The sequence below is a fragment of the Raphanus sativus genome, chromosome 6 (assembly GCF_000801105.2).
Source record: "Raphanus sativus cultivar WK10039 chromosome 6, ASM80110v3, whole genome shotgun sequence".
NCBI classification, from domain to species: Eukaryota; Viridiplantae; Streptophyta; class Magnoliopsida; order Brassicales; family Brassicaceae; genus Raphanus; species Raphanus sativus.
This window is the reverse complement of record NC_079516.1, coordinates 12564973-12592961: the sequence shown is the minus strand read 5'-3', so window position 1 is coordinate 12592961 and position 27989 is coordinate 12564973. Positions and strand designations below refer to the sequence as shown.

The 27989-nt window shown below is 34.6% G+C and overlaps 4 protein-coding genes and 3 pseudogenes across 7 annotated transcripts; 5 read left to right on the top strand and 2 right to left on the bottom strand.

The window, feature by feature from the left end:
• Positions 1-42: 42 nt before the first annotated feature.
• Positions 43-1544, top strand: LOC130497110 (DEK domain-containing chromatin-associated protein 2-like). Of its 2 annotated transcripts, XR_008936133.1 has the most exons (5): positions 43-577; positions 652-715; positions 796-879; positions 957-1021; positions 1101-1544. XR_008936133.1 is itself a non-coding variant. In XM_056990096.1 (4 exons), the coding sequence occupies exons 3-4, from the start codon at positions 962-964 to the stop codon at positions 1443-1445; spliced, it is 405 nt and encodes a 134-aa protein (XP_056846076.1). In that variant the 5' UTR covers positions 49-577; positions 652-715; positions 796-961; the 3' UTR covers positions 1446-1541. The 2 variants fall into 2 exon arrangements, 1 of the variants encoding a protein (XP_056846076.1); XM_056990096.1 differs by having other exon boundaries at positions 49-577; positions 796-1021; positions 1101-1541.
• Positions 1545-1888: 344 nt separating this feature from the next.
• LOC108807823 (uncharacterized) lies at positions 1889-4235 on the top strand. 2 transcript variants are annotated; one of them, XM_056990094.1, is made up of 7 exons: positions 1889-2218; positions 2316-2683; positions 2864-3163; positions 3268-3498; positions 3589-3752; positions 3821-3880; positions 3966-4235. In XM_056990094.1, the coding sequence occupies exons 1-4, from the start codon at positions 1978-1980 to the stop codon at positions 3298-3300; spliced, it is 942 nt and encodes a 313-aa protein (XP_056846074.1). In that variant the 5' UTR covers positions 1889-1977; the 3' UTR covers positions 3301-3498; positions 3589-3752; positions 3821-3880; positions 3966-4235. The 2 variants fall into 2 exon arrangements, with proteins under 2 accessions (XP_056846074.1, XP_056846075.1); XM_056990095.1 differs by lacking the exon at positions 3966-4235 and having other exon boundaries at positions 3595-3752; positions 3821-3886.
• A 1923-nt stretch (positions 4236-6158) lies between these two features.
• Positions 6159-9529, bottom strand: LOC108811452 (uncharacterized). Of its 2 annotated transcripts, XM_056987934.1 has the most exons (8): positions 8256-9529; positions 7931-8003; positions 7715-7796; positions 7572-7678; positions 7083-7494; positions 6910-7008; positions 6728-6838; positions 6159-6649 (listed from the first exon to the last, which is right to left on the bottom strand). In XM_056987934.1, exons 2-8 carry the CDS (start codon positions 7992-7994, stop codon positions 6424-6426), a joined length of 1101 nt encoding a protein of 366 aa, XP_056843914.1. In that variant the 5' UTR covers positions 7995-8003; positions 8256-9529; the 3' UTR covers positions 6159-6423. The 2 variants fall into 2 exon arrangements, with proteins under 2 accessions (XP_056843914.1, XP_018439000.2); XM_018583498.2 differs by having other exon boundaries at positions 7572-7796.
• Positions 9530-17425: 7896 nt separating this feature from the next.
• On the top strand, positions 17426-19210 carry LOC108807824 (DEK domain-containing chromatin-associated protein 2-like; annotated as a pseudogene).
• On the top strand, positions 17428-18288 carry LOC130494728 (DEK domain-containing chromatin-associated protein 2-like). Its single transcript, XM_056986956.1, has 6 exons — positions 17428-17583; positions 17676-17709; positions 17776-17855; positions 17985-18044; positions 18119-18182; positions 18263-18288. The coding sequence occupies exons 1-6, from the start codon at positions 17428-17430 to the stop codon at positions 18286-18288; spliced, it is 420 nt and encodes a 139-aa protein (XP_056842936.1).
• Positions 19211-21925: 2715 nt separating the features above from the next.
• LOC108805953 (flavonol synthase 3-like) lies at positions 21926-24885 on the bottom strand (annotated as a pseudogene).
• Positions 24886-25036: 151 nt separating this feature from the next.
• LOC130495547 (DEK domain-containing chromatin-associated protein 2-like) lies at positions 25037-27913 on the top strand (annotated as a pseudogene).
• Positions 27914-27989: the final 76 nt, after the last annotated feature.

Here is a 27989-nt window from a genome sequence, read left to right as displayed (position 1 = left end):
AAGTGGAATCTCAGGTGGGTTCGAGTAGTAGTGAGAGGCAAACGAGGGAGAGGAAGAAGGTTAAGCGTTTCTCGTTGCCTACTCCTATACCGAACAAGTCCGTTTCAATTGAAAAGGTTATCACTTTCAGACAGAAAAAGAAAGAAACTTTACTTTCTCTTTAAGTTATCTGTGTGTTCTGGGAATTGAGCAGTTTTTTTTTAAACAGGGTCGTGGAACACCACTCAGAGAGATTCCAAATGGTATGTATGTTTGTTTACATTTATTTACCATTAATAAGTATGGCTGATGATGTTGGCCTGTTTCAGTGGCTTTTCAACTATCCAAGAGAAAAGCTGACGACAACCTCATCTTACTACACACCATTCTCTATGGGAAGAAAGCAAAGGTGCTTTTTAAAATGTTTGACCACATTTTGTAAACTATTACGGATGTTATCTTTCACATTTTTCATTGCTTATTTTGTCCAGAGCGCATGTCTCATTGACGAGTTTTGTTTGTAAATTGCTCTCTGCAGGCACAGATGATTAAGAAAAACATTGGTCAGTTTTCTGGCTTTGTATGGTCACAGAAAGAGGTAACACCATTTTGCTGCGGCTGATGCTTATTTTGTTATGCATCATGTTGACGCTTTCAAATGTTGTTGTCCAGGAGGAGGAGGAGAAGCAAAGAGGACGAGTCAAAGAGAAACTTGACAAATGCATAAAAGAAAAAAGTAAGTATTAAGAAGAATATGTCATTCATCTATTTATTGTACCTTTGTTTTAAGATTCACTCATTCCCTGACACTCTCAGGAAGAAGTAGCTGTCAAAGTGCTTGAGTTTTTGGAATCTCCCAAAGCAACAAGAGATGTCGTCATACTTGCTGATCAAGAAAATGTATTTTTTTTTTAATTAGTACCTTACTGCTCTACATGTTTATCGTCAGTATGTGATGTGAGTATACTTTTACGAAGCCAAAATGCGCAAGAGCACACAGAAAAGGAGGAAATCTAGAGAATCCTCAGATACCCCAGCCAAGGTTTGTAGTATCTTGTCTCTAAAATTATAGTATACTTTTTAAATTTTTCGGCTGTTGAACAATGTTCTTTACTACACAGAGGAAAAGGCAAACTAAAAAGCGAGACCATCCATATGACAAAGATGAAGAGGATTCTGATTCTGAAGGCGCTAAGGAAACTCACGAGGAAGATGATGCAGCGCCAGAAGAAGAAGATAGTGACGACCATGAGAAAACTGAAACTGAAGATGAGAGAGACGAAGCAGAAGATGAGAAGCCATCTGATAAGAAAGCCTCATCTAAAAAGATTGAAGCAGAGACCAAAGCTAAAGAAAAACAAGCTTCTACAAAAATTTCTAAAAAGTCTGGTGAAAAGTCCTCCAAAAGAGTTGCAAAGCCAGCTTCATCCCCAGCTAAGAAGCAAAAAGTTGATCATGATTATTAGTCTTCTAAAGAGAAAAGCAAGAAACAGTTGATTAAGCCACAAATCAAGGGATCTAAAGAGAAAGGCAATATTGGCAATATTTCTATAATTATTTTTTTATAATTATAATTATTGTAATTAAGTAATTACAATATTGTCAACAAAATACATATTTTTTCGTAATTTGCACCTACTGACTTAAAAAAAAAACTAAATTAACTTAATAGCTAAAATCACACCCTTTTTCTCTTTCTATCTCTCTCTTTCTAAAAAACTAATTTTGCTTTTGGTTATTTGACAAATAAACACAAATATAAATAAAATACATATATCAATATATTTTAAGAAGAAGATAAAAGCCTCGAACTCGCAAGCCCACAGTTTAAATGGGTTTAGGTTAGGCCCTATAGTTGGGTGGCACGCATGTGTATATATAAGAAAAAAAGAAAACCCTAGGACAAGGTGTGGTGGTAACTGGAAAGAGATCTGTGTCGGAGATTTGTTAAAAGGTTGAGGAGAGAGAGAGAGAGAGAGAGAGAGAGAGAGAGAGAGGATGAGTGGGACCGATGCGGGGAAGACGGGCAAAATAGCGGTGTGGTGGGACATGAAGGACTGTCCGGTTCCAGAGGGTATTGATGCTCATCGTGTTCGTCCGAGCATAGAAGGTGGGTTCAGACAACTAGGCTACTCTGGTCCTGTCTCCATCAGAGCCTATGGAGACCACAAACAAACCCCTGACCACCAGCTACAAGCTCTCTCTTCCACTGGAGTCGCGGTGGTACATATCAGATCTGGTTAGTCCAATTAGTTGTTGTTATATAAATAGTTTATAGATTGAACTTGGGATTATTATGTAATAGTGAATATGTTGTCCTTTCCGTAATGAAACAGAAAGCACGTGCGCAGTCATGTATATGGATATGGTGAAATGGCGAGAGGATAATCCTCCTCCGGCTACAATGATGATGATAACCAATCAGATGCTAGATGTTTTCCATTGGGATCTGGCCCGGCTTCAACAACGCACGACTTACAACCTTTTTCTGGCTTATTCAGTCCAACCTCGCGCAGTATTGTACGTTCACACTCGTAAAGAGTGGCTCTGGGAAAAATTACTACTTGGGACGACTGCGGCCGTGACAAGCAGCAGCGCAGACACGGCGGATGATGCCGTGTTTCACTGCAAAACGTGCTCTTTGGATTGCCTAAGCCTTAAGAGTTTCAAGGAGCATCTCTCCACTAAAAAACATGCACTAGAAGTAACCATCCTCTCTCTCTCTCTCTCTCTCTCTCTCTCTCTCTCTCTCTATATCAATTTATTGTTTCATTGTCTCCAAATTGCCAAAAAAAAAAAGAAGTTTTTATTAAGATTTAATGTTTTTAATCATCCTAAATTTGTTTAATCTACAAATCCTTTCTTTGTTTTTTGGTCAAATCAGGAGGTTTTACACCCTACGCCTACACAAATCATATCTGTAACGAGCAAGTGGGGAAAGAACTATGCTGCTACGCCTGAATATGCGACAGCTAAAATCCATGTGTGTTGGAACATGTCTGAATGTCCTATTCCCGACGGTTACGATGCTCGTCGGGTCCGTCCCAGTTTGGAAGGAGCGTTCAAGGAACTAGGCTATTCTGGTCCTGTCTCCATCACTGCCTATGGTGACCATAAAAAACCCCCAAAGGCCACCTTGAAGCCCTCTCTTCCACTGGAATCGATGTTGCACATGTCATTCAGGGTTAAGTACACTTTACTAGCGCATGCATGATTCCCTTTTGTTTTAGCAACTATCCCTTGCATTCTTATACCCTTTTTCTTTTTCTTTTTTTCTTGAAACAACAGAAGTCATATTCTCGCGCATGTCTAGAGATTTGAGGAATTGGGGATATGACAATCCCGCTCCGGCTACAATGATGATCATATCGGATGGCGCTGAGTATGTCTTTGGAGATACTATTGCCCGGGAACAACAATTTAATAAGTACAACCTGTTTTGGGCTTATTCTTTTAGGCCTCTGAAAATGTCAATCCTGCTCACTTCTGCCGAGTGGCTCTGGGATAGCTTACTTGCAGGTGCTTTTTTTTTTTTTTTACCTCTCTTCTATCCACTTCCTATATATATATATATAACCACCGAACTAATCTCTTAAAGCTATTTATTAGTTTCAGAGACAAGAAGACATGATTTCCTTCGGAAGTGCAGTGGAAGTAGTATTGAAAGGGTTGGTGAATCTGCCGGAATGTTTTATTGCAAAGTGTGCTACTCTGATTTCAAAATCCTGGATGAATTCATCAGACATCTCTGGACTTTAAATCATCTCTGTGATGTAAGCATCCTCTCTCTCTTTTTTTTTTGTTATCAATACATTTGTCTAACCATTCTAGGGAAAAGCAGGAGGAGGATATTCGTGATCGTCTTCGACATAACAACAACCAGAGACTGCTATCGCTTGCGGCAAGTGTTTTTTTCTTAATGATAAGTTTCTAATAGATTTTACAACAGAGACACCAACACTGTTTTTTTTTTTTCCATTTTGTAGAAAGCTCTTTTCCCAGAGAGCAAGCTGGTTGAAGCAAGCTGCCCAGAAGAGGTTGCGACTGAAGAAGTGATCAGAGTTTTCCTATGAACCTATCTTTATTTTTCTTGTTCTGGTCTTATGTTTCTCTGCTTGAAGTACTTTATTTACTTTTCGGACTTACTTTTTTCTCGCTTGTTTAATTCACCAAACAATATAAGTTTAATCGTGTTACTGTATGTGTATTTGCAATGGGCCTAACGGTTATTATTTTAGTGTTTCTTTACGATGCTACATTGAATCTTTTTGTGTATTAAACCTTCTTTCTTTATACGTCACCATCTCTCTACACATTTATAACACTTACTTCCAAATTTGTTATAACCATTGTTAAGCTGTTCGCCTACCAATGCAAGAAGCTGAAGAAGAAGCTAACAAAATTGGTCTCATACAATCGTGATTATGCATTTGATTGACTATAAATTTTTTTTCATAAGTTTGTAACATATGCTTAGTAGGCTCATATATGCGCTAGTGGTGAGACTTAAGAGAGACAATTTGGTAGTACTTCTGCCTCTTGAACTGTTTTAGCAGGAACTGATTCTTTCCATGTTCACTTACAGTTATTGGTTAGACCATCTAAGGGGCAGCTCCATCTAAATGCAGAAAAGTAATTACAGTCATCTATCACTGGGAAGACAAGTGCTCTTTGTACCTGATATGCCAATACGAGTATATACTTCGAGAAGGGAGGATGCAGCTAGAAAGTGATGGGAGAAGTTGGTTATTATCAAGTTAAACAAAGAGTTCTGTTATAGATATTTTGTATCAGGCCTAGTATATAAAGGTCTGAGTATCATTCTTCGGGCGTTATGCGTTATATGGACGTTGAGGCTTGTTATCTCGTGGAGAATCATATTGGGTTTAGTCTCGGATATGAGGAAATTAAAAGAGGGTGGTTGGATGGTTCTTAATCAATAAACATCTCAGTTCTTATCGGGCATATTCTTTTAGGCCTCGGGAAAATTCTCATGGTTCGATTCTGGGTTTGGAAGTTATATATTTCTCCATGCGTAACAATTGTCTGAATCTGGGAGATGATAGGCTGCCATTGTTGCAGACTGTATTTGAAAGTGAGAGATATTAATGAGTTAGATGAAGTGATGAGAATTAGCAAAATACACATTCCTATTTATAAGAGCAAATATTATAGGAGGAGAGTTAGACCATAAATGAGTAGCTGTTATGATGGCTTGAGAGTCGGTCACATGAAAAACGATGAAGACGTTGTAATTGTGAAAAGGACTGATTTAGGACCGAGAAGATGCAAGACCAACCTAATTAAAAAATAGCTATGTGAAGGTTGATGTGGATGAAACACAGCGTTTCCAATAGACGCGACACGTCTCAGCACATAATCAGAAACTAAGGGTGCTATTAGGTAGTGAGCTTAAGGGTACTGTACAGAGGCGGACCCACTTGCAAGTTATAGGTGTCAGTTGACACACAGAAATATCAAAACTAAAATTTGCAAGCTGTGTTTACTAAATGAAAAGTAGGATATTTGGTTTAAAAAGCTTTCATTGAACCCACAGATCCTGGGTTCAACACCTATGGGATGACCTTTTAACATATTTTTGACCCCTCAAGACAATGAGTCTTGTTCGTGTGAACCATAGGTGTTGAACCCAGGATCGAAAAAGCACCAATACTGGTATGGTATATCATCTTTCGAGATTTGGATATGTAGATACAATTAATTTAGCGAAAATAAATTAAATATTTATTTGTTACAAGCTTCGTGGCTCTTGACAAGCTTATCATTCTGAAGATTCTCATGGCAGTAGACATTCAAGTTTATCCGCCTCATGCTATAGAGACATCACTGTCACATCCACATCCCCATGTTCTACGAGATCAGCCACATCTACTGTTTCATCACGAAAGAACTGCAACTTTTGAGAAAGTAACTCAATCGAATCTGACACCTGAAAAGACTAGTAAGCTTCAAAACGTGGTCGCAAAAGTTATATAGGAGAGCATCCATCACTTGTTCCTTCAAAGATGCATTATCAAGTTTTAACGAAATGTGATGATCGAGCTAATGTTTCTTTGGATGATATGTAACCGGAATCCTTTAGACACGGTTAAAAATCTGGTTTATCTTAGTGATGCAGTAATCGATTAATAGAGTATGTTTTGAACCGAGAAGAGAAGAAAGTGGAACAGAAAGATAGATGAATTCGTCCCAACGATGGTATCCAACAAAAAGAGAAGGGCACATTTACAATATCATTGAACTGTGTCAAGCAAACGTAGGAAAATAAAGAAGTTTCATCGGCTCAGGCCAATGCTTAAACCCGACACAAAAGGAACAGGAACCACCTAGATATCGCTGCCTCCTGGTCAAACGTAGGAAAATAAAGAAGTTTCATCGGCTCAGGCCAATGCTTAAACCCGACACAAAAGGAACAGGAACCACCTAGATATCGCTGCCTCCTGGTCCCTGTATCTTTTTAGTCATCTCGCGCCCAATCTTGGTCGACCGCTCGGCAAACTCTTTGTCATCCTCCTCATCCACAGCTTTCTCCTTCCCCTTTCGCTTCTTCCCCTTCTGCTCTACCGGCAGCTCTTCAACATTCCCCTCACTAACCACGATTCCCCCAGTAGCAGCCTCCTGGTCCCTGATCTCAACTCCTGCATTGATGCTGTGAAGGCAATAGAACAGAATTCAGTTATCATATAAAAAAAAAAGTACAGTTATCATATACATTCATCTTACTTACCGACTCCTCCTCAACTCTCCCTCCTTTTTATGTTTTGCCACCAACTCTTCATAAATTTTTGGCTCCAAGGGCACCTTCAACTTCAAAAACTCTATCTCTTCATCAGTAAACCTGTGAATCAAATTAATCCATCAGCCATGCTGTGTATTCACATCGCAGTAATGTAAAAAACAATTACTTACCCCTTATCCTTCATCCTCAACTTCTCTCTCTCCAACGCCTCTCTCTTCAACTTTGTTAACTCTTGAGAAAAAGACAAATCGCCTTCTTTTACCTCAATGCTGTGAATCAAAATAATTCAATAAATAAATAATTTCTTGACTACAACGACAAATAAAAATTGCAGTTAACTTACCACTGTCTCGTCCTCTCAGCCAACATTTTCTTGAAATTCTCATATAATTCACCATCAACACTCCCATCTGCACCCCTGTTCTTCTTTAGAAACTCTTTATGCAAGAGTTTATTATCAAAGCGCAAGTCTTTATTAGATTGACTTTTTGGAAGCCTAAGCAAATCTCTCCAAATCCAGGCGCGCTCTGCAATCTTCTGCATCTTTTCTGAAGAATCTCTCTTCTGATCTTTGCCAGTGCGATTGCCATCATAGGCCACTCTACGGGCAATTTTCTCGAAATCACCATCGCCGCTTGGAATCAGCACATTGTGTGGCTCTGGATTTTCAGACAGCCACCTTTCGATATCCCCATTGATATGATTATCAACGATCTGGTTGTCCTTTTTTTCAGGATCACTGGGACTTTTTGGTCCTGAAACAAACAAACACACAAAAATATCATTCTAGTGAATTTCGCAAATATAAAAAGACAAATAAAAAATAACTTACTTGGATATTCTTTCACACGAAAGAGCCTCATTGTCTTGAGCAGACCCGATGGTACTTCATCGTCTGTAAAAGGCATAACGATCTCAACATCTAGCTCTCCACCATACCCATTTTCTTCAAGTGTCTTCTTCATCCGTGGATAGACTTCTTCTGGATTAAGGTCATGGGGAACTCTGCAGTTCTCCAAGTCCAACCAGACCATAGTCTTCCTCATGTTATCAAAGCCTGTAAAACAGAACGAACAGGAGCATGATAAGCAAACACCAAAACCCAATCATTAAACAAATTTAAGCTAACAGAAAGAAAAACGCTTATTTAAGAAACAAACAACACACATTTAAGGGAAAAAAGTATCTTACAATCTCTCTTCCTCTTCTTATCCTTCAACTCCTCATCCTTCAACTCCTCATCCTTCTTATCCATTTCGGGACCCTGTGAAAAAGAACAAAAACTCATATTTAAGAATCTTAATCACAAAAGAATCAAAATCACAATACAGTCGAATTATATTTTTCAAAGGCACTTAAACTAACAATCAATGTTTGATGAAAGAAACGAGATACAGCTATATAATCGACAACCAAATCGGCCAACCCAAGACACCAATCCACAATAAGATACAGCGATGCTTCCTAGATTATTATTAAACAACGAAGACACCTAGAGATAATCAAAGAAATGTACCTTCTTGAGAAACCGGACGAGCAAACGGAAGCTTTATTCAGTAGTAGCCGCGTTAATGCGTGAACAATCAACGAGGAGAGGATTTAGGGTTTACAAAGTGTGGATGCCTGAATAGAAGAGTATTTATAGACACAAATAGATGGGATATGGGCCGCCAGATAAAAAGGCTTAGGGTAAAAGAAATCCGACGGTTTGATATAGTAAAAGAAAACAAAAGAAGATGTCAATATTTTGTTTGCAAAAATGTTGAACAGAAAAATCATATTCACAAAAAAAAAATGGCATAAAAAAAAAAGAAACTTAGATATGATTGTAGATCCTGAAAAAAAAATTATCATATTTATTCAAACATATTTTCAAAGGTAAAAACAAAAATACTGAGATAGGGATCAGATAATTAGATAGATAAGCAGAAAATACACATGATTACAAAATATAAATTGAATATACATGAATACAAAAGAAAAATTGAAAGAACTAGTTATAAGTAAACAATTGGCTAGTGTCTAAATCTTTGATTAATTTGTAATTGAAATCTAAAACAAAAGAGGTTGAAACAGGCAAATTAAAACCAAAATATACAAACTATTTGTTTGTATTCAAATATTAGATTAGTATGTGAACTTGAAACTAGAGCAAAAAAAAACTTCGAATTAAATAGATAAACAGAAAATACACAAACAAAATGATGGATCCCAGTTTGATGGTCACATATATAAAAAACAATGGATCCAGTTCAGATTTGCAAATTGAAACTAAATATGTTAAATTAGATAGATATAAAACCAGTATATACAAACCAATTGACAGATACATGAAATTGGATCCAGGTATCACGATCTTCGATTTGTAATTTTAATTAGATAGCAGGATAACTAAATTAGCCTTATAACCAAAACATAAAAGAATGAATCTATAGGGGTGTGCTCAAACAAATCATCCCACCAATTGTCGGATTGCAGATCCGTGCCAATCCAATTAACAGATCCGGTGATACTGGCCACCAATATGTCAAAATCAATCGCCAGTATCCAGATTTTAGATTGGTCATTGGAAACTAAAAAATAAAGAGATTTAAAACAGAAGGTAAATCAATAAAATCACAAGAATATAACTCGATCACCCTAAATAAAAAAAAAGAGAGAAAATATAAGACAATAAAATATGTATAGACTTGATGGAGGAATCTTAAAGGAAATGATGATAGAAGAGGGCGTTCATAAACTCGTATAAGAAGGAGAGAGAAGGTTCTCAAACAAGGTATGAACTAAAACTCGAGAGGAATGAGACGTTTATAAATACTGGTGAGGGATTAGGTCAAGGGCAATCACAGACAATTAACAGTTAATGATAATTCGCCAGATGTCACGCATGCAATTGATCAATTAATATATCTACTTACCATTATTAAAAAATGTCTTTCTGTTTATACAAAACGTAATATTCTATTTTCTGTTTTATTAGAAAATTATCTTCTTTCTATGTTAACTTATTTACACTTACCATTCTTTAAATATATATATTATCTTTCTTTTTATCTTATTTGTTTACCATTCTTTAAATAAATATATATATTATATATACGCATCTATAAAGGAAAGGTCGAACGTGTATCGTCTCGTCTGGCCACATGTATCCAAAGGTGAGAAAGATATAATTTTGTTTTTTTTTTTTTTGGTGTAAATGTTAAAAGATATAATTTTGTTGTCTATGCATACATACAAAAACAATAAACTTAAAAAAAAAACAATTTCTGGAAAAATAAATAAAGATATAGATATATCAATGTTTGGTTCTTAATCTTTAAACCGTAATCTACCATTAACAAACCCTAACCAAATTGTATTATATTCGGTTAATTTTAATGATCGAAAAACTTTGGTTAATTGATAGCTGAAAACCGTATCGGTTTGGTTAACAAACTATCACAAGACTTGTTTCCATCATCTCCACATTACTTGCGGTGGCTTGTCCATGGACCGAGATGGCTAGATAGCCAAGGAAGGGTAATAACTAAGCATTCTGATCTAACCAAACCCATCTTGTACTTTTATATTTTAGGGTTTCAGGACAAGTCCAACGCCACGGTGAAACACTAAAATAACGTGTGATGTGATGTTTATTCACTCCAACGGAACGGCAAATGCAACTGGTTACAGTAGAAAACAGCAAAAGTTTTTTTCTCGAAACTGTTTATTCTATACATTATTCAATTATGTTTGATTACTTTTGAATTCTGAGATTATTTTAAAATTGGATTAAATATTTTTAAAATGTAATAGTTATTTTGTTATATTGAAATTTTAGTTAATATGAAATATTAATTTATGTAAAATATAAAAACTAAAATACATTAAAGTTTAATTTAAATTTAAAATTTTAGTCATACAAATAATTAATATTTACCAAATCTTCTAAAAACTAAAAGAATCATGATTAAAAATATAATAATGAAAATATCCAGTTTTAGTGTAATATTTGGTGTTGTGGGTGGAGACACAAAAAAAATTGATTCTAAGATTATATTTGACACTAGAATAGTTTTATAGGTTGGAGATGTCTTTAGAAGATCTATTTTGTTTTATTTTGAGTTGAGTTAGTTCGTGTAAGAATACTATTTATAGAGGATACTGATGTCAGAGAATGACGTGTGAGTCAACTAAGTCGGCTACAGTGTTTGTGTGGATTAAATGAAACGACATATTTTGGAGAGATTCAGACTCCGAAAGCGCGTGTTGTTTTGGTCAGTGCAGTGTGAGCTGGTCGGCTCATTGACTTTAATAGCATTCGGTTTTGGATTTGTTATTCTTGATCATTAACTTGATTGATTGATTGAAATGTATAATGTTAGTGATCGAATTACTGTTTACGTAGGAGTTTTGTTTGGTTAAGGTCTATTCATTTTATAAGTATTGCATCCTCCATTTGAATACATTATATGTATAATGTAGTGATCGAATTACTGTTTACGTAGGAGTTTTGTTGATGCGAGCAAGTTGTTCGAATTATAAGTATTACATCCTCCATTCGAATTATAAGTATTACATCCTCCATCCGACTTCCATATCCAACAAATTATCTTCCTTATCTTCCGGAATCTATATATATCTTTCGTTGATGTCATGCGTTTGAAGTTTCAATGAACACGTTGTAAAAAAAAAGTTCCAAAGAACACACACTCTCGTGTATCAATAGATTTATTGAATTATATATATTCTGACAAATAATTAATAATGTTTTAAAATGCTAACTTCATGTCTGGCTGTGGATGGATTATAGCATTTATTAGTTTTGCTGGTCTTTTTCTTCTTTCTGTTAACCTTTGTTGGGACCATACCATCAACTACGTCGATAATCGAAATCATGCATGTTGACACGTAGATATGCGTTTCAGACTTGCAGGTTTCAGGTTACGTGTAGTTTGCATGTACGTGTATTATATATACTCCTTTATGCAATACGTAACCTAAGCGATATCGAAGAACCATAATCGAGCATGGCCACGCAGGCAGGCATACATCGGTAACAACTGTATTTTGCATTAGCAAGCCTGTCCATTAGAAATAATAATGTCATTTGTCAACCTGAGAAGTTACTAGTGAAAACTGTGAAATTAACAACTCTATACAACCGCAAGTTTGTTTCTATAATTAAAATAACAGTGCTCTACTTCTGCTCTGGAACACCGTATACGCTACAGACGTTCAGTTTTGATCCCAGTACGAATATTTTAACAGACAAAAATCACAAAACTTGCGGTTTTAATTTGGAAGAGAACAATGTTGTTATCATATTGAGGTACTTAGCCGGATTTCATTATATTAGTATAGGTTTGATTGCGACCGAACCGTGACTGAGTCGACCATTTAACCCAACTCTAAGAGTATTGGGTTCATCAATTTCTGTTAATTCACCTGAATTTCATAAAACTCCGTGCTGGTTATTAAACCCATCCTTATCAATGCTATCTGAAAAAAACAATTAGTAATGCCAGTGGCGGAGGCAGGGTAACTTTTTACCAGGGTCAGGTTGACAACAACTTCAGTTTACAAGGGTCAATAAGCTAGTTCTGTAACATTTCATCAAAATTATTAGAAGGAAAATACAGGAAAAAAAATTCATGTGGGTCATTTGACCACCCTGATTACATGCTGGCTCCGCCACTGAGTAATGCTATTGTTTGTTTCAATTATTAATTTTGGCGTCAACTGCCCAAAAAATTTATCCTTCTGTTGACAACTTAAACATTAGGGGGATGTATTGGACTAAGAGTTTTAGGAGATTTTGGGATTTTTAGGTTTGGTGGAATTTAAGTGATTTTTGAAAATGTTTCGATGAGTTTGGTGGGCTTAAAAAAAAATGCGAAAATACTGGTGATTTGGCATGATTTTTTTCTAAAATTTCAGAGTACTTGGGTGGATTAAATTGGGAAACTAGAAAAATCATGGGTACTCCCGAGCTACCACTCTTCCGTCAAAAATTTGACATAGAACTGACTGTCAAATGTAGCAATGAGCTTGTGAAGCTTTACCAAGATTCTTACTTGTTTTTTCATGAACTTCCGATTGATCTCAAGAATTTATAATGGCTTTGTTGCTTAGCTTAGTGCATACCCAGTACCCACTTGGATCTTTGGTGGCTGCGATGAGGTGAAGCTATGGAATTGTCTATACAAGACAAGATCTCGTCTATAACAGTTTGGCTTGCGGGTCTCTTTCTACCAGTTCTCTCATTTCTGCAACACATTTTTCTGCAGTTGTGTCACCAAAGTCCATCGAAGAATCACAAGGCTGCATAAAGTCAAGTGGTATTGGTCAATACCATATACCATCCTTAGGCCCCATGTGTCTCTCGATTGTCTTGAGAGCACTCAAAAGCTCATGAAATGCAAGCTTGGCGACATCTCCCATTACAGAATTGAGAAAAACGGATTGGTCAACCACATGAAAACGAGCAGTTTCTTACAAACAACGGTGCTTGGTTAGTGGTTATACAAGTTCCACTATGCTTCATCAACAGAAACCATTTCTAGAATTAGACACATAATGTCATAAACTACATACTCTGTGTCAATTGATCGTTGGAATCTCAAAAAAAATCAGTGAAATCATCGCTAATTTGGATCCATGTTTCTATCCTCTCGCTTTCTGTTCCTCAATGAAAACACGAGAAAGGAATTCTTAAAGCAAAACAAAATGTTTAAGCATATAAACGGACCCAGAACAAGAAAGGAGAAGATACTTGTCTGGCCTAATCAAAACTCGAAACGGAATTGCATTTTCTCGAAGTTTATCAAGGATCGATTGAGAGTGGATCGAGAATAAAAATGGAGGATGAAATAAACTGATATATATACGTATTTTCTGTAATGTTTTCTCTTTTACAATTTTGAAAATTTCTCCAAATAAAAACCTATATACGTGTGTATTTGGAATGAACGATTTTCAACTAAAAATGAAAGCAAAGCATTCTAAAATCCTTTTACAAAACTCTCTTACAAAATTCTATTTAGTTTTGAATAACACTGGATTTGATAAAGTTTTTATAAATTTATAGTTGAATAACAGTAGATTTCAAAGGAGTTTAAATGATTTCACATAAACACCATATTCAATAACACAAGATTTGGAAGAAATTTTTAAAATCATCAGTTGAATAACAGTGGATTTTAGTAAAAAACTCAAATCTCCTAAAACTCTTAGTTCAATACATCCCCCTTAGTATTAATTTCCACATTCTTCAGTTTATCCTATTTTGTGTAGACCACGGTTAATTATCATTTGATATGTTGCTATTCGAAACTCTACTTGGAATAATTTATAATGCGCGATTCAACTCACGAATATCAAAAGATTCTTATCTAAGTTTAACATACATATAGTTTCAACCATAGACGATAGGCCCGGTATAATATAGAACAACTAAGATTAGCCGATTAGGTGATAAGCCAACCTGTTATACTTTGACATCTAAACGTCTCCCATACCCGAGATATCTAACTAGAAATCTAGTACATGTAAAAGACGTACAGCAAATGTAGTACAATATCTTTTCTTTTTTTCTTGCTTAACATCTTTTTGTTGGAGGTCCACTTACATGATTAAAGATTTTAATTGCTTCAAACACAATCTAGGCAGTCTCTTATACACTTATCGTTTTGATTGTTGTGGTTGGTTATATCATATATGCTAATAACTAACGTTTATTATTCTATAACACTTCCTGAACCAAATTAAATATATATATAGTTTGTTGACGTAGTTATGAAAAGCATATATAGTTTTTTCTCATCGTTTGCATTTGCTTTTACATATAACAAACTACAGAATAAATGTTGATTAGTTCATATTTAATTCTAAAGTAGCCGGGTAACATGCAACATAAAGGAAAGAAAAACAATTCAAAGGCTAAGAGCACCCTAATGGAGATTCTAGTTTTAGAATTCTAAAAGTGTATATATGTGTGTGTTATATATATTATATATATCATATATATATGTATATTAATTTCTGAGTTTTAAATTTTAAGGGAAATCCAATCCAGAATATTTTAAATTAGATACTTTATATTGGATTTCCAGTAAAATTTTTAACTCTGTAATTAAACACATATATATACATGTATTTTTAGAATCCCAACGCTATAGTCTCCCATTGCGGATTCTGTAAGACACGCAAAGAAGGATGTAGACCCATAAAAGAGGGGGGAAAACTAGAAGATGATGTCGTTACTAGAGATGTCAATTGGACTTTTTATCCATGGGTGATTAAGATGATGTTGTTACTAGTCAATTGGACTTTTTATCCATGGGTGACCATGTGCAATTCCACAAATAAAGCATGTCCGATTACGTTTAAACCAAATGGACATGGACGGTCTATGATATAAAAAATTTAGGATTTTCATTTTGGAGAAAAAAATAAGTTTTTTTGTTAAAACCGTAAATTGAGTTTTTTAGCCAAAATTATAAAGTAGAGATTTTCCGTCCAAATCGTAAAATCGGGTTTTCGAATTTTCCTATCAAAACCGCAAAACTGTAAGTTGAGTTTTCTCGCCAAAACCGTAAATCTAGTATTCCCGCCAAAATCGTAAAATCGAGTTTTTGAGTTTTTCCGTCAAACTGTAATCAAATTTTCCCGCCAAAACGTAAAATCAAGATTTCCCGTAAAAATCGTAAAATCGAGTTTTTGAGTTTTCCCGTCAAACCGTAAATTGATTTTTCCCACCAAAACCATAAAATAGAGATTTTCCGCCAAAATCATAACATCGAGCTTTCGAGTTTTCCCGTCAAAACCGTAAATCAAATGTTCCTGATAAAATCGTAAAATTGAGTTTTCTGCTAAAACCGTAAATCGAGTTTTCCCTTCAATACCGTATCTATTATTATGAATTCTACGAAACATAATGAAATTATATTAAATATGAATTTTTGTATGTTAACATTATTTTTTTAATTGAACCCGCGGAAAATCCATTTGAAATGGTTTAGTTTGATCTGGATAATTTGGACTTGGTACAATTTAAGCTTTAAAAATATAATGTTCAATAAACTAATTTGTCCATTTAAACATGTTCATGAACAACCGAATTGACATTTCTAGTTGTTACAACTGTTTTGGTAAAGTCCACTCAGTTAACGAGTTGTATACTTGTATATGTGAAACACACTAAATAAATGTAGGTCTGTGACAGAAGAAAACAAAGCAAATAATTTATATGTTTTTCTGCCTAGAACGATAAAAATGATTTTGCTTTTCTATCAAGAACTTTGTTGAGATTTAGACATGAGCCATCATTTTATAAATTATAAATATTTTTAAACTAAAGAAATTTAACTTTTCTCACAGAAACAAGAAAAGATAATTTGATAAAATAAAGGTTTAAATCCCATCACTTAGTGGAGGTTTAAAAGCAAAGAAACTGGGAGATGGATGGTTGAAGATGACCTACTATTGTAGCATTATAGTTGGATGGCTAATTTCGTGATTTCTTTTTGAGTCATTTCAAATAGCTTATTTTTAAGTTCTAACAAATTCATAAAGTAAAAATGCTTTAATCTTATTTTATTTTTCATTTAAATAAAAGAATAAATTATTTTATTTATAGAATAAACTTCATTATATAGTGAGATATAAAATTAGATTGGAGCATCTTTTACTCTATATTCCATTTTATTCTATTTTAAAATGAAAAAGGAGTTAAATTAGAGATGCCCTGTTTTTTACAATAAATAAATATTTTTTTTTGAATGATCTCATCATAAAAAAATTTGGTATGTTTACAAACGACTAAAATGGTAGATATCATGAATGTGTTTATAATTAAAGTCTATAAAATGAGGCCAAACTAAAATGTAGAGAAAATATATATGACCAATCAAGTTCTATATACAGTATAACCTCTTTAAATTAATAATCGATAAGCTAATATCTCTATAAATTAATATAATTTTATAGTCCCAAATTGAGTTTTTGGTTCATTTAGTATCTCGATAAATTAATAATTTCTATAAATTAATAAAAAATAGAATTTTGGTGTAGTCTCAACATTATTAATTTACAGAGGTTTCACTGTATATATATATGCAGTTATTTACAACACTCAAAGAATAATGAACTATATAAATATGTGGCCCTAAATTTTGATTAAAACCTAAGGGGCTTAAGGCTCTTGCCTTTTTCCACAAGGTGTGTGGACGGCTCTGTCCATATTACATTTAGAAAAAGTTTTTTTACATATTTACAAAACTAAGATACACACCTTTTATTTCATTAAAAAAAATCACACAAGACAAAGTTTTTCAATTTCAAGAATTATAGATAATAGCACCATTTCTAGGATTCATCTCGTAAGTTTTTGTATAAATTCATATAAAAATAAAAGTACCGAAAAAAACCATTTTCATATAAATCCTTGAACAAAAAATTCATGGTATTGGTATCGTATCCTTCATCACTGCCCCACACTTGTAAGTTAACTAGGCCAAGTAAGTACAGAAGTTCATAGGCCCATCGGGAGGTAAAAGTGGACTCCATAGTTAAATAGGCCCACCGTGGGTTAAACTGGGCTTAGTAGATTATTGGGCCGAGTTTTGTGTACATATATATTGAATAGTTTTGCCGCGAGAGACAAAGAATTGCCCGCCCGCCCTTTTTTAATTTGGACTCACATCATGGCGACTCAAACCCTAGAAGAGACGACGACGACGCCGGAAGTGGAATCTCAGGTGGGTTCGAGTAGTAGTGAGAGGCAAACGAGGGAGAGGAAGAAGGTTGAGCGTTTCTCGTTGCCTACTCCTATACCGAACAAGTCCGTTTCAATTGAAAAGGTTATCACTTTCAGACAGAAAAAGAAAGAAACTTTACTTTCTCTTTAAGTTATCTGTGTGTTCTGGGAATTGAGCAGTTTTTTTTTAAACAGGGTCGTGGAACACCACTCAGAGAGATTCCAAATGGTATGTATGTTTGTTTACATTTATTTACCATTAATAAGTATGGCTGATGATGTTGGCCTGTTTCAGTGGCTTTTCAACTATCCAAGAGAAAAGCTGACGACAACCTCATCTTACTACACACCATTCTCTATGGGAAGAAAGCAAAGGTGCTTTTTAAAATGTTTGACCACATTTTGTAAACTATTACGGATGTTATCTTTCACATTTTTCATTGCTTATTTTGTCCAGAGCGCATGTCTCATTGACGAGTTTTGTTTGTAAATTGCTCTCTGCAGGCACAGATGATTAAGAAAAACATTGGTCAGTTTTCTGGCTTTGTATGGTCACAGAAAGAGGTAACACCATTTTGCTGCGGCTGATGCTTATTTTGTTATGCATCATGTTGACGCTTTCAAATGTTGTTGTCCAGGAGGAGGAGGAGAAGCAAAGAGGACGAGTCAAAGAGAAACTTGACAAATGCATAAAAGAAAAAAGTAAGTATTAAGAAGAATATGTCATTCATCTATTTATTGTACCTTTGTTTTAAGATTCACTCATTCCCTGACACTCTCAGGAAGAAGTAGCTGTCAAAGTGCTTGAGTTTTTGGAATCTCCCAAAGCAACAAGAGATGTCGTCATACTTGCTGATCAAGAAAATGTATTTTTTTTTTTTATTAGTACCTTACTGCTCTACATGTTTATCGTCAGTATGTGATGTGAGTATACTTTTACGAAGCCAAAATGCGCAAGAGCACACAGAAAAGGAGGAAATCTAGAGAATCCTCAGATACCCCAGCCAAGGTTTGTAGTATCTTGTCTCTAAAATTATAGTATACTTTTTAAATTTTTCGGCTGTTGAACAATGTTCTTTACTACACAGAGGAAAAGGCAAACTAAAAAGCGAGACCATCCATATGACAAAGATGAAGAGGATTCTGATTCTGAAGGCGCTAAGGAAACTCACGAGGAAGATGATGCAGCGCCAGAAGAAGAAGATAGTGACGACCATGAGAAAACTGAAACTGAAGATGAGAGAGACGAAGCAGAAAATGAGAAGCCATCTGATAAGAAAGCCTCATCTAAAAAGATTGAAGCAGAGACCAAAGCTAAAGAAAAACAAGCTTCTGCAAAAATTTCTAAAAAGTCTGGTGAAAAGTCCTCCAAAAGAGTTGCAAAGCCAGCTTCATCCCCAGCTAAGAAGCAAAAAGTTGATCATGATTATTAGTCTTCTAAAGAGAAAAGCAAGAAACAGTTGATTAAGCCATAAACCAAGGGATCTAAAGAGAAAGGCAAAGCAGAGCCCACCAGAGAAGAGATGCTTGAAGTGGTGTGCAAAATGCTCAAGGAAGTAGACTTCAATACGGTGAGGCTATTTCAATTTTACTGAAATATAAGTGGTCTAAAGACCTTGAATCAATGTTCTTAATACTCTTTAATGTTTTTCTTCTTATAATAACAGGCGACATTGTCAGATGTTCTGCAGAAGCTAAGTAAGTTTTTTGAATTTGCAATCTATGTTTAAATGTTGAGGAGCTCTTTAGTAACATTTGCTGTTTGTAATAAACATCATGTGACCACTTCGGTGTGGATCTCTCGCATAGAAAGAAAGAGGTGAAGTGTGTTATCACGGATGCTACAAGTGAAATGTCAGATGTAGAAGAGGAAGAAGAAGAAGAAGAATCTGAAAACTAATCCTCGCGTACTCTCCACTTAATCCCCAATTTTTCGTTAACTCGCTAGGCGCCAAACCGACCGCCCGACTCACGCCTAGCGTAGTTTCGAACATGCCGAACAACTAATGCAATTTGATATAGAATCCTTTGATAATCACAAAATCTAGTCTTTTTTGAAAAAAAACACAGATTTAAAGGTTATTAAATATTTTAGTGGCGAAAACAAAGATTAAAATTCACCATTTGTTTTTTTTTGTCTTTGTTGGCATCCAAACATACTTTGAGTTTGACAGAGCTGGTTTAGTATAGGAGGCGGTCAGTGCGACCGCTCTGGAGTCTACTCCAATTTATTTATTTTTTTGACTTTTTTTGATATATATATATTATACTAAATTTAGATTTATGTAGTATTATAAAATGTGTGTACAAAAGTTTAATTAAAAATTCAAAAACATGCAAATAATTTAATAGTATTGAAAATTATTTATTATATAAAGCCTAATTTGTTTTTTGGTAATATAGAATCTAAAATTTTTTTTTGCCCAAAATTTTTTAATTGTGTTCAGCCGGCCCTGGAGTTTGATTACAAGTAGGTGGTACTTTCGTTTTTAATATACTCCAAAAAAGTAAAAATGTTAAAGACAACAGAAAAACTACCACTTGCGCACTAATGCAAATATTTAATTATATAAAAAAATTTACACATGTGACAAAATTACCAAAAGTAATTAATGTTGTTGGCCGACAAACTATATTTTCGATTAACATGAAGATTCAGGAAATCTTCAAAAGCATCAATTTTTATTCCCTCTTCCCTCTTTTTCAAAATAATCCATGTTTTAAAAAAATATTTTGTTTCAAAAATTTAATATTTTACATTTTCCAAGCATAAAATAATAATAAATAACAAATTTCACAAAAATTAATGATGTTTATTGAATTTTGATTGGTTATTATTTATAGAAATTTGTTAAACATAAAAAACAATGTATATTTAATAAGTTTTTTTAATATGTGTGATTTTTTAAAATATGTATCTTATTAAAATCAAGAAAATATTATTTATAAAAACTTTAGAATCGTATATCCATTAGACCATCTTTATCGGTGGAATTTGGAGAAATCCCTAAGTTAAGGGACTTATTTTGTTTTTTTTCCTTTTTTTGGGTTGGGATACGGTAAAAGACGTCCCTTAATTAAAAGATTTTTCCTTTTCTTTTCTTTTCGGTTCCTACATTTCGTGGTCTTCTTCTCCCTAAAAAACTTTCGAATACCACCAATAAAGATGCCCTTAGTTCCTTTTACATTTTTTTTTCCTTTTACATTTTACGTAGAAGATAGTATTAAATTTTACAATCTGTCATATAAACACACACTGACACATATGGTAATGGTCAGTAGTGATCACTTCAGGATTATCACCGACAAAAAACAGCAACGGAATCGTCTGCTTTTCTTTATCCACCGTTGCTCTATATGCAACACATCCTCTTTATTTTATTTTTTTCCTTTTGCTTAAACTATGCAACAAATTCTTGCGATAGTAGCTGATATATTTTTTAATCTTATTCTAAAAATTTGGTTGATTAATTAAGATAAATTTGATAGGCAAAATAAATATCATTTTTCGCATGGATGAATTAAAAGACCGGAGCTTCAGCATTTATTTATAAAAGCATATAGTACATTGATAATTAATTAACTGAAACTTCAACATCAGTTAACTGAAACAGTCGTTCATGATCTTCCCTCCTCTGTTTCTGGATAAATGAGATTATAGCTTCAGCCGAGAGGAAGCTTTGTTCATCTTAAGAAATTTGTACTCTGTAAGACATAAGGCTTGTACTTAGGAGCATCATCAATAACTAGCTCCGCCAAAGGTTCGACAACGTGATCAAGGTTCGGTTCCGCGAACACCGGCCACGAGAGTCTCGTCCTCACCGTATCCATCGTCGCTCTATACTCCCGACTCGTATACCTCTCATTGCTCATCCTCTACAAAACCCACATAATTTTTCCTTTTGAACTATTGTATAGAATGTTACTTTTTTTATCAACGTAGAGAATGTTACTAAATTTAGAAAGAAACATACAAAATAAAACTTAACTATATGTTTATTTTTTATTTAAAAAAAAAATATTAGACCCTTGATTTCATGGACCGTTCACATAGCTAAGCAGGCCTTGTACACAAATCCCCAAGAATCAAAACCAAACAAAAATGACTTATCTGAAAAATGTTCCAAATTTTGTCTACCTTGACTTGATCGGCGACGATGACGTCGATCGCGGAGTCATTAATTGGTTCATTTCGCATTTTACGTAAAAAAAATACTCAAATAGAATTCACAATATATATGTCGTATAAATACAAACACACAGACATGACTGGTAATATTATTCTCCCAGGGACGCAAATAAAAGACTTACATTAATAAAAATCAAACAGTTATTCAAAAGCAGATGGTAAATTGATAACTGAAACTTCAACAACAATAACTGAAATAACACACAGTACATCGTACATCATCGTCTCTCATCTGTTTCTTCGTTTGAGACTTGTATCAGTGGAGAGGAAGGTTGTTCATCTTAAGAAACTTTGTACTCTCTATAGACATACGGCTTAAATTTAGGAGCAGTATCAACAACTAGCTCCGGCAAAGGTCCGACAACGTGATCAAGGTTCGGTTCTGCGAAAACCGGCCACGAGAGTCTTGTCCTCACGGTATCCATCGTCGCTCTATGCTCCCCACTCTTATACCTCCCATTGCTCATCCTCTGCAAACTCCACATAAGTATTAAAACTTATCGTGTATAATGTCATTAAATATAGATAGAAACATATAAAATTATGTAAATATATGAGTATTAATTTTTAGTACTCTTAAAATTCATCGACTCCTGGGGGTCACAGTGTTTGTCCACACCAAACCGACAGAACTTATCTGAAAATGTTTGGAAACTTTGTCTACCTTGATTTTTATTTCTGTAACTGATATTAAATTTTATTCTACTTATATAAATAGAATGAAATACAAAAAAAATATCTTATATATAAATAAATAAAAAATATTATTATTTTTTTTTCCTTTACAAAAAAAATTGCGGTGATAGAATATATATCGTATAAAATTTATTGTCTACCTACCTTGATTTGATCGGCGATGATGACAATAATCCCGGATTTGTCATACTTGACGTCGATCCACTTGTTATTCTGGTATGCCTGAAGACCATCTACTTCATCAGCGATTATGAAAGTGACTCCATTGAGATCTGTGTGATGAGGAGCTCCGTATAGGAGGTCGAGTTTTGGACACGGCGGATAGAAAATGATTTTCATCAGATACTCCACAGTTTCTCCACCAAGACCTTCCTTCAGAGCATCATTATCCCAAAGACTCAAAATGGATCTTTTAATATTTTTTTAATAGTTTTTTTTTTTTGATCAAATATTTTTTTAATAGTATTAGTAGTAAATGTGAGGTTAAGAGACATATTTAAGAGACCCAACGTTTGAAGACCTCCAATGCAAATTTCTTATTTATGAGTTCTAATAAAATAAAAAATTTGTGAAACACAATCTAGCAAAATTATGTACTGATGAATCATATTTACCTGATTCCATAAGGAGTTGTTAAAGACGTCAGCTTCAAGGAGCTCTTGGCAATAATCAAGCTCATTCTCCCATCCACCTAATGCTTGTAGTGCCCACTGCAGATTGTTTCCCAACATAACATAAAGCAAAGAAGATAACAAACATAGTGAATGCTTTAACAAGTTCTTGAGATCACCAACCGGCCTATGTGACTAAGTCAAGTCCCTTTCCTGCAAAGTCAGGATCCAGTTTCCCTGCAACCCATCTCCGATGATGCCTATAACAAAACCAAAAAAAAACAAAGCAGAACCATTGATCATCTCTGCAACCCAAGTCAATGCTCCTACTACAAGACATAAACATGTGACAACCATAAGAAGCAGAAAAAATACATGTGAGAGATGGAAGTGGAAGTGTACCTGTCTTGAAATAAAGAGATGGAAGTGGACATCTTTAAACCTGCGTTTCTACTACAATAAGACCAGAGATAAACATTGATTTCATCAAGAAGCTAAATCAAAACATATAGATGAACCTTCTTAGGGAAAACCAAGACAAGAGATTGCCATGTAACGAGATCTCTATCTTCTTCATATCATACAGTGGATTTGTCAAACCGTTTTTTCTTCAAATATCACATACGTTTTTATTAATGATTTTAACTTAAATCAACAATTTAAAGAAAAAAAGCCAGAAAATTTCCATAAACCAATTACATTTTATCCTAGTTCTCTACTTTAGAAATCAAATCTCATATATTGTAAGAATCCAAACCCTAGGTCTTGAATCAAACTGTTCTCCAGATCTAATTGGACTCGTTTCACCATTGGAAGCTCTGATTCAGTTGATGCAAGGCGGGAGCCAATCCTTGCTTACAAACCAATAAGGCAAAATCACCTAAGTGGTTGTGTCAGCCAATCAGTCCCGACCTGCATCAAGCGAGTCCGAGCCCAATCAAACAGAGACAAGATTCGAGGAGAGATGACCAGAGACAGTCGGTTTCGTCCAGGAGTCAAGAGAAGAAGAGAAGAGCATCCGTCGAGAGAGAGAGAGAGAGAGGAGAAACGTGAATATGTGACGCGTGTCCCAAAAAACCGTCTCTTATTTACCATAATTAAATGACGTCTCTTGTTTAATTGAGCAATTTTCCTTTTTTTAAAAAAGCTAAAAACACTAAATACGGGCCTAGGAGACCGCGATGAAGGTGCTCTCAGTGCATCATGATGTAACCCTAAACCTTCTGATAACCACCCCATGATTTTTTCCGACAGCTTCTTTATCTCCCTTGCATACTCCTCATTCACTTCCCTATTCCAAAAATAAAATAATATATGTATACGAAATATCTGGAAAATGTTTGTAAGGAATAATAATAATAATAATAATAATAATAATAATAATAATAATAATAATAATAATAATAATAATAATAATAATAATAATAATAATAATATTATGTTCATATACCTTATATACTACTAGACCATTACTCATTCTAATATTCGTACGTCGCACCTGTAATCAGGAGAGTTCTTAGGCCAGAATCTGTAGTTGATTCTTGACGGTGGCCATACCCTGTGGAAGAGATGATCAGCCCACGTTTTTCTGCCTTCTTCATCTTTCCCGTAATCCGTTGTGTATCCTTCTAGGTCGTCTATGGAATCAACTGGTTTCGCCACTGCTTCTTTCTCCTCCTCCGGAAGCTCGAAGAACTCAGTCCCCAGTTCTTTCAACCGTCGTATCAGCTGGGCCGGGATCCCGTGGTTAAACACCTGGAACATTCCCCATTCCTCGCTCGCTTTAACCACGGCACGGGCCACGAGGTCTACGTTTGGGTTACTTAGATCGACGACGGGGATATCATCCGCTGTTCCTTGGAACTTCGATGGGATTGACTCGGCCATGTCTTTAAGCTTAGTGGTTTAGGTGTTGATCGGAATGATAAGGTGCAGTGGTTTATATAGACAAGATACACATTTAATGTATCATGTATGAGACTATGAGTCACTATTCAGTCATTTGACGAATGTTTTTGTTTCTTTTTCTTCACATATTTCACTTTACCACATTTTTCTAAATGATTGGTAACCACAATATTATTATTTTTATGTTTCCAATAATCAAAACTTTTATTACTTAAAGTATAGTTTCCTTTAATAATTGAGTGTGGGTGGTGCAAATATATATGATGGATTTCCAACATTATAAAAATTAAAAAAAACTCCATTGATTAAATATTATATCTAAAAAAGGAAAACCCCACACATTAATTAGTTTCGTTTGAGATATTTATATAATAATCAGGATTTTATTTTTGATAAAAAAGAAAATCAGGATTTTATTTTACAATTTTTGAAATCTCTCATATTTGAGGTACATATGCTTTAGATTACCTTTGAATATTGGTTTACCTGTCCTTTGAATAAGGCCACGTCATATTCTTCTCCAGTATCTCATCAATTTTCGTTTCTATTTTGTTATGCATCATGCTGACATTTCAAATGTTGTCTAGGAGGAGGGAAGCAAAGAGGACGAGTCAAGGAGAAACTTGACAAATGCATAAAAGAAAAACTGATCTTCTTATGTGATGTACTTGACATACCTATAAACCGAAGCAACATTAAAAAAGTAAGTCAATAAGAATGTCAGTCATCTATTTATTGTATACCTTGTTCTAAGAATCACTCTGTCCTGATGATATACACTCAGGAAGAAGTAGCTGTCAAAGTGCTTGAGTTTTTGGAATCTCCCAAGGCAACAAGAGATGTCATACTTGCTGATCAAGAAAAGGTATTTTTTTTTAATTAGTACCTTACTGCTCTACATGTTTTAACGTCAGTATGTGATGTGAGTATACTTTTAGGAAGCCAAAATGCGCAAGAGCACACAGAAAAGGAGGAAATCTGGAGAATCTTCAGATACCCCAGTCAAGGTTTGTAGTATCTTGTCTCTAAAATTAATAGTATACATTTTAATTTCTGGCTGTTGAACATGTTCTTTACTATACAGAGGAAAAGGCAAATTAAAAAGCGAGACCATACATCTGACAAAGATGAAGAGGATTCTGATTCTGAAGGCGCTAAGGAAACTCATGAAGAAGAAGATATGACCATGAGAAAACCGAAACTGAAGATGAGAGAGACGAAGCAGAAGCTGAGAAGCCATCTAAAAAGATTGAAGCAGAGAGCTCAGGGACCAAAGGTAAGGCCAAACAAGCTTCTGCAAGAATTTCTAAAAAGTCTGGTGAAAAGTCCTCCAAAAGAGTTGCAAAGCCAGCTTCATCCCTAGCCAAGAAGCAAAAAGTTGGTCATGATGAGTCTTCTATAGGGAAAAGCAAGAAACAGTTGATTAAGCCACAAACCAGGAGATCTAAAGAGAAAGGTAAAGCAGAGCCCACCAGAGAAGAGATGCTTGGAGTGGTGTCCAAAATGCTCAAGGAAGTAGACTTCAATACGGTGAGCTAGTTCATTTGGCTGGAATATAATTGTCTAAAGACCTTGTATGTTCTTAACTTCTTATGCTCTATTTTTTTTTTTTTTGGTAAAAATGTTAAAATGCTTAAAATTCTTATGCTCTATTGTTTGTTTTGTTGATAACAGGCGACATTGTCAGGTATTCTGCAGAAGCTAAGTAAGTTCTTTGAGTTTGCAATCTATGTTTACTTATCCTTTCAAAATGTTGAGGAGCTTTTTTGGTAACACTTGCTGTTTGTGATAAACATCAGGCGACCATTTCGGTGTGGATCTCTCGCATAGAAAAAAAGAGGCGAAGGGTGTTATCACGGATGCTATAAGTGAAATGTCAGATGTAGAAGACGAAGAAGAAGAAGAAGAATCTGAGGCTGGAAGTGACAAGGAGAAGGTAGAAGAGGAAAAAGCTGAGGCTGAAAGTAACTTAAGGTTAGTGATATTCTTCTCTCAAGATCTTAGATCTATCTGATGTGAAGAGACTCATAACTAATCAAACAATGTGTTAGTGATTAATTAGAGAGTGTTGATGCAGTAAACTCTATTATGTAGTTTTAGTGACTTCTTGTGTAGCTCTTCTATTAGGAAAATTATTGTTCTGGTTTTAGTTTAAGACATCTTCGTATGTCTCTGTTTTCCTAATTCGGGCGTCTCTGTTTTCCTAATTCGGGCCGAATGAAATCATGGGATTTAATTAGGCCTAAACCTTCCTTTTAGAAAACAAAAATTATTATGTGAAGTTTATAATCAAATTAATAATATAAGGCTAGAACAACTAATGCAATTTGTATATAGAATCCTTTGATAATCACAAAATCTAGTATTTTTGAAAAAAACACAAATTTAAAATTTATCAAAAACTTTAGTGGCAGTTACAAGAAAACAAAGGTTAAAATTCACCATTCGTTTTTGTCTTTGTTGGTCTCCAAATATGTTTTGAGTTTGATTATAAGTAGGTGGTGCTTTCGTTTTTAATATACTCCAACCAACGTGAAATTGTTAAGACAACCAAAAAAAAAAAACTACCACTTGCGTACTAATCAGCTACTACTTAATTATAGAAAAAATTACACCTGTGACCAAATTAACAAAAGTAATTAATGTTATTGGCCGACAAACCACTTTTGATTCACCTGAAGATTTAGGAAATCTTCAAAAGCAATCAATTTCCTATTATTTATAAGAACTTTAGAATCGTATATCCATTAGTTTTTTAATATCATCACAGAACTATATATATTACGTAGAAGATAGTATTGGTTTTTTTTACAATGTGTCATATAAACCACACGCTGGCACATATGACTATTAATGGTCCAGTGACCATTTCAGGATTAGCACCGACAAAAAAACAGCCACGGAATCCTCTGCTTTTCTTTATGGTTATCCACCGTCACTCTCTATATGCGACACATCTTTTTTTCTATTTCTTTTTGCTTAAACTAGGCAACAAATTCTTGCGATAATAGGTGATATATCTTTTTAATCTTTTTTCTAGAATTTTGGTTGATTAATTAAGATAAACTTGATAGGCACAATAAGCGAATAAACATCATTTCTCAC

What these genes read in the sequence shown, in the direction of transcription:
- LOC130497110 (XM_056990096.1), top strand. Translation starts at nt 962, where the DNA reads ATGCGCAAGAGCACACAGAAAAGGAGGAAATCTAGAGAATCCTCAGAT. An exon ending in CCTCAGATACCCCAGCCAAG is followed by an intron (nt 1,022 to 1,100) that starts GTTTGTAGTATC and finishes TTTACTACACAG; the next exon opens with AGGAAAAGGCAAACTAAAAA.
- LOC108811452 (XM_018583498.2), bottom strand. Translation starts at nt 7,994, where the DNA reads ATGGATAAGAAGGATGAGGAGTTGAAGGATGAGGAGTTGAAGGATAAG. An exon ending in TAAGAAGAGGAAGAGAGATT is followed by an intron (nt 7,797 to 7,930) that starts GTAAGATACTTT and finishes TCTGTTTTACAG; the next exon opens with GCTTTGATAACATGAGGAAG. An exon ending in TTGAGGATGAAGGATAAGGG is followed by an intron (nt 6,839 to 6,909) that starts GTAAGTAATTGT and finishes TTTGATTCACAG; the next exon opens with GTTTACTGATGAAGAGATAG.
- LOC108807823 (XM_056990094.1), top strand. Translation starts at nt 1,978, where the DNA reads ATGAGTGGGACCGATGCGGGGAAGACGGGCAAAATAGCGGTGTGGTGG. An exon ending in GGTGGTACATATCAGATCTG is followed by an intron (nt 2,219 to 2,315) that starts GTTAGTCCAATT and finishes GTAATGAAACAG; the next exon opens with AAAGCACGTGCGCAGTCATG. An exon ending in TGTTGCACATGTCATTCAGG is followed by an intron (nt 3,164 to 3,267) that starts GTTAAGTACACT and finishes TTGAAACAACAG; the next exon opens with AAGTCATATTCTCGCGCATG.
- LOC130494728 (XM_056986956.1), top strand. Translation starts at nt 17,428, where the DNA reads ATGGCGACTCAAACCCTAGAAGAGACGACGACGACGCCGGAAGTGGAA. An exon ending in AGTCCGTTTCAATTGAAAAG is followed by an intron (nt 17,584 to 17,675) that starts GTTATCACTTTC and finishes TTTTTTAAACAG; the next exon opens with GGTCGTGGAACACCACTCAG. An exon ending in TTGTATGGTCACAGAAAGAG is followed by an intron (nt 18,045 to 18,118) that starts GTAACACCATTT and finishes GTTGTTGTCCAG; the next exon opens with GAGGAGGAGGAGAAGCAAAG.